We start from the raw sequence: 12,345 nt of genomic DNA on the forward strand, positions 1-12,345 counted from the left end.
TGTCTTTCACTTATCATCCAAACATGTTTATACCTTAAATGTAACGGAATTCATAACAACAATATAATCTTTACTAATAGATCAGTGAGCATGTGTAACTTTAGAGAGTGAAAATCAAATCATATGTTTCTGAATATAACATTTGACCATTAAAAAAGTATTTAAAAAGTAATTTCAAACCAACTCGACCCAACCCAACCCAATCCGTCCCTTAATGATTGGGCATTTCAAATTAACTCGAACCAACTCGAACCAACTAGACCTGACCCTTAATAATATAATAGTAGGGTTAAAAAGAGTTAATATAAAGAATGGTGAAAGAAAGAAAATATGAGAATAAACTAATAGAAAAAAAAGAGAAAGGCAAAGTAAAGATGGTGGAATCCATCTGGAGTGAGAAAATCAGAAAAAAAGGCTTTTTTTTTAATTTTTTATTTATTCAATTTCTCTCTCTCTCTCCTCTCCCCTATATATTTATTTCTTTGCTCTCTCAGCTTTCAATACAAAAAAAAAAAAAAAAAAAAAATTTCCCAATTCTCTGTTCTTATGAAACAGNAAAAAAAAAAAAAAAAAAAAACATTTCCCAATTCTCTGTTCTTATGAAACAGAGTTAAGAAACAACAAATCCAACAGAGTTTAGAAGCCGAACAAGATTTGAAGCTCTTCCAACTTTCTAGGAAATGTCTGATCCTCAGAACGACGCCGTTCTTGCTTACCAAACCAATAATGTCCACCATCAGCTTCCCCTTCTCACAGTTACTCTCAAGGTCCTTTTTTTTTACCTTTCATTTCTGTAATTTTCTTAATCTAAGCTTATTGAATTTTCATGGAGTGGTTAATTTTAATTTTACAGTTTGAAGAACTCGTTTACAAAGTGAAATTACAAGGGAAAGGCGGCGGCTGCTTTGGCGGCGGCGGAGGTGGTTCGTTGGAAGCTACTAGAGAAAAAACCATTCTCAATGGCCTTAGTGGCGTTGTTTTACCCGGCGAAATCCTCGCCATGCTTGGCCCTTCCGGCAGCGGTAAAACTACCCTTTTGACGGCTCTTGGCGGCCGTTTATCCGGGAAACTCTCCGGTAAAATCACTTACAACGGCCAGCCATTTTCCGGCGCTACCAAGCGCCGGACTGGGTTTGTTGCCCAAGATGACGTTTTGTACCCTCATTTAACCGTTTGTGAAACCCTTCTCTTCACTGCCCTCCTCCGCCTCCCTTCCTCCCTGACCGCCGACGACAAAGCCCAAGCCGTTGAGCGAGTCATCTCCGAGTTGGGTCTGACTCGGTGTCGCAATAGTATGATCGGCGGCCCACTTTTCCGGGGAATCTCCGGCGGAGAGAAGAAAAGAGTTAGTATCGGTCAAGAGATGCTGATTAACCCGAGTTTGCTGTTGCTGGATGAGCCTACCTCCGGCTTGGACTCGACCACTGCCATGAGAATTGTCACCACCATTAAACGCTTAGCGAGTGGCGGTCGGACCGTCGTGACGACGATTCACCAGCCGTCGAGCCGCCTCTACCACATGTTTGATAAGGTTATTTTGCTGTCGGAAGGCAGCCCAATCTACTACGGCTCAGCTTCATCTGCCATGGATTACTTCTCCTCCATTGGATTCTCAACTTCCATTACAATCAATCCAGCTGATCTCCTTCTTGATCTTGCAAATGGTATGCTAATCTTTTCCTTTTTCTTAATACACTTGTTTTTCTTGATATACTCTAAGATCTCACGTGGACACGGAAGAAAAAGAAATATTTTTTATAAGAACGTGAAAACCTAACTTTAGCATAAACATTTTAAAATCCTTGAAGGAACACGAAAATGAAAGTTTAAGGAAGAGAATATCGGTTAGTAGTAGGCTTGGGCGGTTACAAAAACTATCCGAGCTAGAGTAGGCGGAGCCCTAAAAGGGGTGGACACGAGACAGTGTGTCAGTAAGACTCTAGCCACGAAAGGGGTGGATGGGGGGTCCCACATCAATTGGAAAAAGAACGAATGAGAACGCTGGCCCCTAAGGGGGTGGATTGTAGTCCCACATCGATTGAAGAAGGGAACGAGTGTCAGCGAGAACATTGGGCTCTCAAGGAGTGGGTTGGGGATCCCACATCGATTTGAGAGGGGATGAGGGCTAGGGAGGACGCTGTACTCTGAAGGGGGTGGATTGTAAGATCACCCATTGGTTAGAGAAGAAAATGAAGTATTCTTTATACTATTGATGCAAATATAGATTGTGGGCTTGAACGGTTACACGTACTAGTTAAGTTACTAATGCTTAATTTTTTTTTTAATGACAGGAATTGCCCCTAATTCGAAGTATGGAAATGAAGGAGGAGAGAACATAGAAGAAGAACAAAAGGGAGTGAAGGAAGCACTAATTTCAGCTTATGATAAGAACATTTCCTCCACTTTGAAGGCTGAGCTTTGCAGTTTGGATGCCAATAACTTCACCAACTATGCAAAAGATGCCTCAAGTAATAATCCCACTCATTCAAAAACACACTTTTTCTTGTTTTATGAAAGTAAGATGGATCAAAAGCAAAAAAGATTTAATTTTTAACGAAACCCATTGAAGAAAAAGTATAGAAAACAGGAATGGAATTGGATAATGAAGAAAGGTTTTAAGGAAAATGAATGATTTGAGAGAGGCATTGGATTCGAATGATAATTAATTGGTGGGTGGTGTGGTGTGGTGTGGGTGTAGAGAGAGAAAGGAGATGCACAGAGGAGTGGTGCACCAGCTGGTGGTATCAATTCAGAGTGCTGTTGCAGAGAGGGCTGAAGGAGAGACGATATGACGCCTTCAATCGGCTGAGGATTTTTCAAGTCATAAGCGTTGCTTTTCTTGGTGGACTCCTTTGGTGGCACACTCCGTCCTCTCACATTGAAGATCGCGTAAGAATCTCTTTCTTCTTTCTTCTCTCTCTCTAAACCCTTTGAACATTGTGATCCGAACTCGTAGAGAGTAGGGACCGAGAATATAATCTACTTCTCCCACCTCACCTCTCTAAACCCTTTTTAGTATTTGATTATGGTAAATGAAATCAGGATCTGGAAGGGGTTAGAGATAAGAGATTATATTCTTAGTCCCTGTCTCCGACTCCATCACTTTCTAAACCCTTTTCAATATTTGAAAATCATGAACGAAATCGAGATTTGGATAGAGTCGGAGAATGAGACTGAGAATATAATCTCCGTCTTCGACCCCGTTTCTCTCTAAACCTTTTTCAAGATTTGAAAATCATGACAGATTTAGAACCTCTCTAAACCATTTTCAATATTTGAAAATGGTGAGTGTAATCTCAATCTGACAATGGTTGGATTTGACATTTTCAGATAGCGTTGCTGTTCTTCTTCTCAGTATTTTGGGGGTTCTACCCGCTCTACAACGCAGTGTTCACATTCCCACAAGAACGCAGCATGCTAATCAAGGAGCGCTCATCCGGCATGTACCGTCTCTCCTCCTACTTTCTAGCGCGCACAGTGGGCGACCTCCCATTAGAGCTGGCCCTCCCCACCGCCTTCGTATTCATAATCTACTTCATGGGAGGCCTCAACCCCCACCCACCCACCTTCCTCCTCTCCCTCCTCATCGTCCTCTACAGCGTCCTCGTCTCCCAAAGCCTCGGCTTGGCCTTCGGCGCCATCCTCATGGACGTCAAGCAAGCCACCACCCTCGCCTCCGTCACCACCCTCGTCTTCCTCATCGCCGGTGGCTACTACATCCAACAGATCCCCCCTTTCATCCTCTGGATGAAGTACCTCAGCTACAGCTACTACTGCTACAAGCTGCTCTTGGGTGTGCAGTATAAAAACGACGACGTTTACGAGTGTCGGAATGGGGAGCTTTGTCGGGTGGCGGATTTCCCGGCCGTTAAATCTGTCGGGTTGGATGGGCTGTGGGTTTGTGTCTGTATTATGGCTCTCATGTTGGTGGGTTACCGCTTGATTGCGTATTTGGCTCTTCATAGGGTCAGATTGAGATGAAAATGTTTTTTTCCTTTTTTTTTTTTGGTAAAGTTATATGTTTTTGTAATTTGTTTTTGGTTTTGGATACCCCAAGTTAGCCTTCTATGATCGGACAAGTATATATATCATATTATATCGTATCATAATTTTCTTGATCCATTTAATTTAATTTCTATTTAATTATTTAATTTAATATTTTCGATTAATCTCGATTGAAATAGATATTTTAAAATTTTTATATATAAAAAAAATATATATTAATCGTATCATCATGTCCAAACCCATTATGAAAAAGGTAAAAACAAAAATTTAAATTAAAACTAATGATTAATTAATTTTATTTTAATAAAAATTCATATTTATGGTAAGAAAAAAAATTAAATTAAATTATAGAAAATACCTCTAAATTATACCATTATTTAAAGACTAATTCTTACCTTAATTTAAAAAATATTATAATCACCGACATATTAATTTAGGTAATTACTATGTTTTAGTATAATTTTGAAATATTTATAAAAAGTGATAGAAAATATTATAATTTTTGAAATAATAAAAACTTTCGATGATATGAATATATATAATTTAGCTGAAAAATATTTAGATTTTAATAATATTATTTTTTTTAATGAAGAGTGGAAAGGGAAAATACAAGTGAAATTAAAATTTAATTAAAAAGAAAAATAGAGAAAGAGGGAGGAAGAGGAAGAGGGGTTTGGTCCGATGGCACTTGCTGGCAGAGTAGGTTGTCGCTGAAGGTGGATCTGAATCTGATCGTCTGATGAGATTGAGACCAGAAAGCGGCGAAGAAGAAGGAGAAACTGTAATTCTCTCAATCCAAACTGCCATTTTCGATGTAATCTTAATTCATAATCTGCTCTTCAGGTCAGTCTTAATCCTTAAACCTAAACTCTCTCTCCCATTGATTCTGTTCAATGCACTTCTGTACCGTGATTTCTCGCCATGTTTTTTAATCGATCCCTCTAGTCAATCCGCGGACGAACTTCAATTTTAACATCCCCACACACACTCTCTCTACTGTGGTTTTTGGGGATCACTATGATCTAGAGTTAAGCAATTCAGTTGTTATAATGAAGGATTTTGGTGCGTTTCTGAGGAATTATTGAAGTTTTGTGCCGAATCAGAGAAAAATGGTGTTGGGTAGATTTAGGGATGTTTTCTCGTTTGTAGCCAGTCGTTTGTCGGGCCGACAGTCTTCTACGGATGCGTATAAATCATCGTCGCCTCCGTTGATCGATTCTTCGCCTCCTCTTGTTGCTGGATTTTCAAGTCCTGCGCTTAAGAACAATATAAGGCTTTCATCGTCTCTTCAGGATCTTTCTGCTTACCGTAGACTTGATCTCGAAGAGGGTAATCATGGACTTGGGAGTGCAGCTTCTGATTTTAGACCGCCCCAGCGAGAGAATGCTGGCTCTAGTTTCTCGAAGGAGAAGGCATTGCCTGGAGGCTCCTCCCGGTGGCCGATCAAGAAGTTGGTGCGAACAATTGTTCTTTTTCTGTGTCTTTTGCTCGTTTGTTTTCTAATTTATACGGTTTCTATGTATATTTATTCATATTGGTCTCAAGGAACACCAAGATACTTTGTGGTGCTTGACTGTGGAAGTACTGGGACTCGAGCGTATGTATATCAAGCAAATATTAATTATAAGAAAGATGGAGCCCTTCCCATTGCCATCAGGTCATATACAGGACAGAAGAAGAAATCGAAGTCTCAGAGCGGACGGGCTTATGATCGAATGGAAACAGAACCAGGGCTTGATAAGTTGGTTCGTAACGTGACTGGTTTGAAGAAAGCGATTAAACCCCTGCTTCATTGGGCTGAGAAGCAGATTCCTAAGCGTGCCCATGAAAGCACTTCTCTTTTCCTCTATGCGACCGCTGGGGTTAGAAAACTACCACCTGCAGATTCGAAATGGATTCTGGACAATGCTTGGTCTATATTAAAGAGTTCGCGCTTTCTTTGCCAGAGAGAATGGGTTAAAACCATTACAGGTACAGAAGAGGCTTACTATGGATGGATTGCCCTTAACTATCAAAAACAATTGTTGGGGGTTAAACCAAGGGAACTAACATATGGGGCACTTGATTTGGGAGGGTCTTCCTTGCAAGTAACTTTTGAAAGCAAGGAACGAAATGAGTCGAGTTTGAACATTAGAATTGGAAATGTTGATTATCATCTTAATGCTTATTCGCTTACCGGGTATGGTTTAAATGATGCATTTGGGAAGTCTGTTGTCCACCTATTAAGAAGGATTCAAGAACATGAAAAGCTAGACTTGTCTAAATTTAAACTTAACCACCCTTGCCTGCATTCTGGGTACAATGAGAAGTATACCTGTAACCAGTGTGGAAAATTGTTGGGTAGAGGAGGTAATTCAGGAATTTCTCTAAGGCTGATTGGTGCTCCGAATTGGGAAGAATGTTCTGCACTTGCTAAAGTTGCAGTAAATTTTTCCGAATGGTCAAATACGAGTGCTGGACTTGATTGTGATGTGCAACCATGTGCCATAACTAATGACTACCCTCCACCGTATGGGAATTTTTATGCCATTTCTGGTTTCTTCGTGGTGTTTCGATTTTTCAATCTGACTTCAGAGGCTGCACTTGATGATGTATTAGAAAAGGGTCACAAATTTTGTGAGAAACCTTGGGAAGTTGCACGGGCTAGTGTTGCTCCACAGCCCTTTATTGAGCAATACTGCTTTAGGGCACCATACGTAGTCTCGCTCCTTAGAGAGGGGTTGCATATTACTGATAAACAAATTATTATTGGTTCAGGGAGTACAACTTGGACTCTCGGGGTTTCACTGTTGGAGGGGGGGAAGACGTCTGCAGTTACAACCAGACTACAGCTCCATGGTTATAAATTTTTTAAAATGAAGATAGATCCTCTAATTCTTATCGTCGTTTTGTTCACGTCATTGTTTTTCCTGCTTTTTGCATTATCCTGTGTTGGTAGTGCAATACCTAGATTTTTTCGGAGACCCTATCTCCCAATTTTCCGGCATAATACTGTCTCTACCACATCTGTTCTAAACATTCCATCTCCTTTTCGGTTACAGCGGTGGAGTCCAATGAGTTCTGGTACGTTTCTACACCTGAAATATCTTATGTTTTTACATTGCAATATCTGACTGTGTTCTAATATTTATATGTGAATCTTCTTGTTGAGCTTGTCTAACATGAAATATCTTAGTCGCATGAGCAATGTGAATGTGTTAGGCCAATCTTTGATTTGATGGGATGTTAAAATTTCGTTTTATGGAGGAACCTATGAAGATTTCATCTACTAAAATGGTTTTTGGTCTGAATGCATATTCTCATAGCTTTGTTATTGTCATTGTGACGTTTTCTGTGGATCGATATATCTTCATCTGATCTTGTGGAAGTCGAAAAGCTAAAAAAGAAATGGTTACTCTCTAACTTTAGGGCATCTCAACTGGTTAAGGCATTATACCATCAACTAAAAAGATCAAAAAGTTTGAATCTCCATTGTTGTTTTATAACTTAGTCTTCGGGTTGTACACATTTGAATGCATTTTCTGCATCATTGTAAAATACTAGGCTTGTGCAAAAAGTAGAAGATTCATTTTTATCTATCCTCAAAGCCAAATATCATTTTAAGCACATTCAAAGCTAGAAAAAAACTGGATGGTTCGCACATCTATATAAGTATATAAAATTGTTTCGGATCTAATCTAGTTATCTCGACTGCTTTTTCTGTAAGATAGCTTCTTTTTGGTATAAAGTATGATGAATGCAATGTCAAACATGGTGTGACAGGGGATGGCAGAGTCAAGATGCCACTGAGTCCAACAGTTAAAGGCTCTCAAGAAAGACCCTTTGGCTTAGGACATGGCTTTGGCAGCAGTAGTGGCATCCAACTTATGGAGTCATCCTTGCACCGGTCATCCAGCAGTATGGTCTCGCATAGCTATTCTTCAAATAGTCTTGGCCAAATGCAATTTGACAGTAACAGCGTCGGTTCGTTCTGGACCCCACGTCGTAGTCAGATGCGCCTTCAAAGTAGACGTTCGCAATCTCGAGAGGATCTGTCATTGACGTCGGCTGAAACACACATGGTGAAGGTTTAGAAGAAGCAGGCTTTAAAGTGTAGATGATCGCAATCTCGAGAGGATGTTTCTTCGTCGTTGGCCAATGAAACACACAGATGCTGAGGGTTTAGAAGAAGCAGACTTCAGAAATTTTGGTAGACACTACTAATTTGACTTCCCTCCCCCCTGCATTGCTTTTCTGACTCTTGAATAGATAATATATGGAAAAAGTTTGCATAGAGGTTCATGAATTCAATTTAGGAGTTCTTTCTGTATCTGAAGGAACAATTTTTATATGAGAAGTAGATGTGCATATATATAGTCCCGTTAAAGCATCGACATATCCCGACATGAATAAGCCTCATAATAATTATGAGAAGGAAATTTTTCTGTAAAGAGAGTAGGTTGTGATACTCATCACAAAAGAACCGGCGGCCCTCGAGTGGTCCCATCCAACTACTACGCAAGGACTTGCAGAGTGGAACCGTGCAGTACTAGACACAAGATAGATCTTCCAAGACCTGGACAAGTGTGACATAGGCGCACTTGAAGCGCTACATCACTATGATTGACATGTGCGGCATAAGCGTGAAGCATGCCTTGGCCTTGCCTAGTCGAGGACGGGTGCAAGAAGCAACAAAAATACCACTTTATGATTATAACAAAACTTTTTAAAACTTACCAATAATTTTTACAATTACAAATTCTAAAATAATAAAAATAATTTGTGAAATAGTCTAAGACTATATAAATATAAGAAGATGGGTATACAAAATCTACTTCATGATGCCCCCATCTAAGCGGAGAACCGACTCGAACGGTCCGGTTCGGCCTAAAATTATTGTTGGTTAATTTCATTTCACAGCATATTGAGATCACTTTCTTTCACAAACAATCCGTGGAAGCCGTAAGGGACCCGACGCGGCAGCTTCACGACAGCGATAATCTCGAGCTTCGGCGACTTGGCGTCCATGACGATGAACTTCGACTCGCCGAAGTTTTCGTCGTGAACGTACGAGACAACATATCCGTCGTCTTCCTCCAACGCCGTCTTGTCGGAACTTTCCCTTTCCCTCGGCACGAAAAACGGCTCGCCGCCGTAGCAACCAGGCCCGAAAATCCTACTCGCAACGATGCAGTCTCGGCGTTCTTCTTGAGACACGTCGAGCTTTACTACTCCCGATATCTTAGGCATTGGATCTCCAACGCCGGCGTATACGAACTTGTTTTTCTTCCCGATGTACGACGGATTTATCACTCCAAAGTCTAAGTTTCTGGTAGACAATGGCCGCCGCGTAACTATTCCTGTTTTCAAGTCGATTCTGACCTCCTCCATTAAGGCGTGAACCAGATCCATCCTCTCCAGTGTGTGTTCGACGGAGAGAATGTTCGGCGCCAGCAGAACCACAGCGTCGTCTTCATCCCAAGCGTTAATGGCGTGAATCAGGTTAAATCCAGGTACATCGAACCACTCCATCTTCGATTCGTCGTTAGCGTATCGAGGAATTAGTCCTACTCTTGAAACTGTCGATGGATCTGTTCCAACTGGAGATCGTCCTTCCATTATCATCAGCATAGGATTAAATCCAATCTGAATCTCTGTAAATACAGCGTACTTTTTCGTAATTGCAAAATCGTGCAGGAAGGAAGGTCGATTCATCGAAAATATCGGTACATCGGACTGTTTGGCTCCGTTTTTGTCGAATCGAAAGAAGGTTAAAAACGGAGGCAGAGGACCGTACCGAAACGCGAATGTTTCACCAGTATCGGGATCGAATTTCGGATGAGCCGTCATACTCATAAACAGATTTCCGTCGAAATCCTGGCGGCCGAGAGTTTCAATTTCGCCGTTCGGAGCCAATCGGATCGAATACGGTAAATCGGACTCACCTAGGGCGTAAAGGCGGTCGCCAAAGAAAGCGACACTGGTGTTGGCAAGGCCAATGCCGTTCGCCGGATTGTACTGGCCGGTTAACACCCGGCCAGCTGCGACGGCGCCCCGCGCGGCGGAGGCTGTGAGTCCATTGAAGCCGGAGAAAACATTGGGGAAAACAGGATGACCAGCATCACGCTCCAGAATGTATTTGTAAGTGTTAAGGATAGTTGACCGTTCATTATAAGGCAAATATCTAGATATTTGCCTTACATTACGGGTTACCATATTTTCCCTTTTACTAAATGCAAATATATTGTATTCATTTATTATTCTTTCCTTTTATCGCTATTTCCTTATTATTTGTAATTTACCTTATTTCTGTATTCTGTAAATGATTATAAATAAGAGAAGTCTCACACCATTTGGGTGTGGTGGATTAATCAAACATTCACATGGTATCAGAGCCCTTTCGGTTTAACAACCCTGATCCTTTCTTCTCTATGGCTTCCGAATCTTGTTATCATCTTCTTCCTTTCAATACTCTAATCCATATGATCACCATCAAACTTTCTTCCTCCAATTATCTTCTTTGGAAAAGCCAACTTCTCCCTCTTCTTGAGAGTCAAGACATGCTGGGCTATGTCGATGGAACTATGGTTCCACCACCTCGCTTTGAACCAGAAACCTCCTCAACATTCAACCCCAAATATTTGGCATGGAGAGCAGCCGATCAACGACTTCTCTGTCTCCTGCTCTCCTCTCTCACTGAGGAAGCCATGGCTGTTGTCGTTGGTCTCTCTACTGCACGTGATGTTTGGCTTGCGTTGGAAACTACGTTTAGCCATCAGTCAAAAGCTCGTGAACTGAGACTCAAGGATGACTTGCAGTTGATGAAACGTGGCACAAAACCTGTTGCTGAGTATGCCCGTGCCTTCAAAAAAATTTGTGACCAACTTCATGCCATTGGCAGACCCGTCGAGGACATTGATAAAGTGCACTGGTTCCTTCGTGGACTCGGCACCGAATTTTCAGCTTTTTCTACTGCTCAGATGGCTCTCACCCCTATCCCCTGTTTTGCAGATCTAGTCTCTAAAACTGAAAGTTTTGAGTTGTTCCAGCGCTCCCTTGAGTCCTCTGACTCCACTCCTACAACATTCATAGCCACTAATCGTGGTCGCACCCATGAAAGTCACCCTGCTTCCTTTACCAACCAGCGAGGTCGTTCTTATTCTCACAAAAACAACTCTTCTAATCGAGGACGAACCCACTCAAGTCAGGGTCGTCGACCACCTCATTGCCAAATATGCCGCAAAGAGGGCCATTATGCTGACCGCTGCAACCAACGGTATGTTCGACCTGATTCTTCTCATGCTCACCTTGCTGAAGCCTTTAACACGTCATGTTCTATTGCTGGACCCGATGCTGCTGATTGGTTTTTGGACACTGGAGCTTCGGCCCATATGACTGCCGACCCATCAATTCTGGATCAGTCTAAAAATTACACGGGTAAGGACTCTGTGATTGTAGGAAACGGTGCATCCCTACCCATTACCCACATCGGTACTCTTTCTCCTGTTCCAAATATTCACTTATTAGATGTCTTGGTTGTCCCTCACCTCACTAAAAATCTTCTTTCCATAAGTAAATTAACGTCTGATTTTCCTCTCTCCGTTACATTTACTAATAATCTTATTACTATCCAGAATCATCAAACAGGAAGGGTGGTGGCAACCGGTAAAAGAGATGGAGGGCTATATGTGCTGGAGCGCGGCAACTCTGCTTTTATTTCAGCCCTTAAAAACAAATCTTTACGTGCTTCATATGATTTATGGCATGCTCGTCTGGGTCATGTGAATCATTCTGTTATTTCTTTTTTAAATAAAAAAGGTCATCTTTCTCTTACGTCTTTATTGCCTTCTCCATCATTATGTAATAGTTGTCAGCTTGCGAAAAGCCATCGATTGCCTTATTCCCGCAATGAACGTAGGTCGTCTCATGTGTTAGATCTTATTCATTGTGATCTTTGGGGTCCTTCTCCCATCAAATCAAATTCAGGTTTTCTTTATTATGCTATTTTTATTGATGATTATTCTCGATTCACTTGGTTTTACCCTTTAAAATTTAAATCTGATTTTTTTGATATTTTTCTTCAATTTCAAAAATTTGTGGAAAATCAATANAAACGTGGCACAAAACCTGTTGCTGAGTATGCCCGTGCCTTCAAAAAAATTTGTGACCAACTTCATGCCATTGGCAGACCCGTCGAGGACATTGATAAAGTGCATTGGTTCCTTCGTGGACTCGGCATCCACCATCAACTCTCTTGTCCATATACACCTGCTCAAAATGGTCGTGTTGAGAGAAAACATCGTCATGTGACTGAGACTGGCTTGGCCCTTCTCTTTCACTCTCATCTTTCTCCTCGTTTTT

At 41.3% G+C, this 12,345-nt stretch overlaps 3 protein-coding genes across 4 annotated transcripts in view; 2 read left to right on the top strand and 1 right to left on the bottom strand.

Moving 5' to 3' along the window:
• Window positions 1-562: 562 nt before the first annotated feature.
• On the top strand, window positions 563-4,066 carry LOC111479240 (ABC transporter G family member 14-like). The gene is made up of 5 exons (XM_023123798.1): window positions 563-767; window positions 854-1,664; window positions 2,292-2,468; window positions 2,699-2,889; window positions 3,331-4,066. The coding sequence occupies exons 1-5, from the start codon at window positions 681-683 to the stop codon at window positions 3,979-3,981; spliced, it is 1,917 nt and encodes a 638-aa protein (XP_022979566.1). The 5' UTR covers window positions 563-680; the 3' UTR covers window positions 3,982-4,066.
• A 564-nt stretch (window positions 4,067-4,630) lies between these two features.
• Window positions 4,631-8,371, top strand: LOC111478958 (probable apyrase 7). Of its 2 annotated transcripts, none has more exons than XM_023123416.1 (3): window positions 4,631-6,843; window positions 6,940-7,068; window positions 7,768-8,371. In XM_023123416.1, exons 1-3 carry the CDS (start codon window positions 5,115-5,117, stop codon window positions 8,076-8,078), a joined length of 2,169 nt encoding a protein of 722 aa, XP_022979184.1. In that variant the 5' UTR covers window positions 4,631-5,114; the 3' UTR covers window positions 8,079-8,371. The 2 variants fall into 2 exon arrangements, with proteins under 2 accessions (XP_022979184.1, XP_022979183.1); XM_023123415.1 differs by having other exon boundaries at window positions 4,632-4,848; window positions 4,951-7,068.
• A 383-nt stretch (window positions 8,372-8,754) lies between these two features.
• Window positions 8,755-12,345, bottom strand: part of LOC111479509 (probable carotenoid cleavage dioxygenase 4, chloroplastic) — a 6,609-nt gene continuing 3,018 nt past the window's right edge. The window contains exon 2 of the mRNA XM_023124213.1: window positions 8,755-10,131. Within this exon, the coding sequence (XP_022979981.1) occupies window positions 8,899-10,131 (1,233 nt within the window). The 3' untranslated portion in view covers window positions 8,755-8,898. The remainder of the gene's footprint in view (window positions 10,132-12,345) is intronic.

Source organism: Cucurbita maxima, unplaced genomic scaffold, assembly GCF_002738345.1.
Source record: "Cucurbita maxima cultivar Rimu unplaced genomic scaffold, Cmax_1.0 Cma_Scf00001, whole genome shotgun sequence".
In the NCBI taxonomy this organism is placed as follows: domain Eukaryota; kingdom Viridiplantae; phylum Streptophyta; class Magnoliopsida; order Cucurbitales; family Cucurbitaceae; genus Cucurbita; species Cucurbita maxima.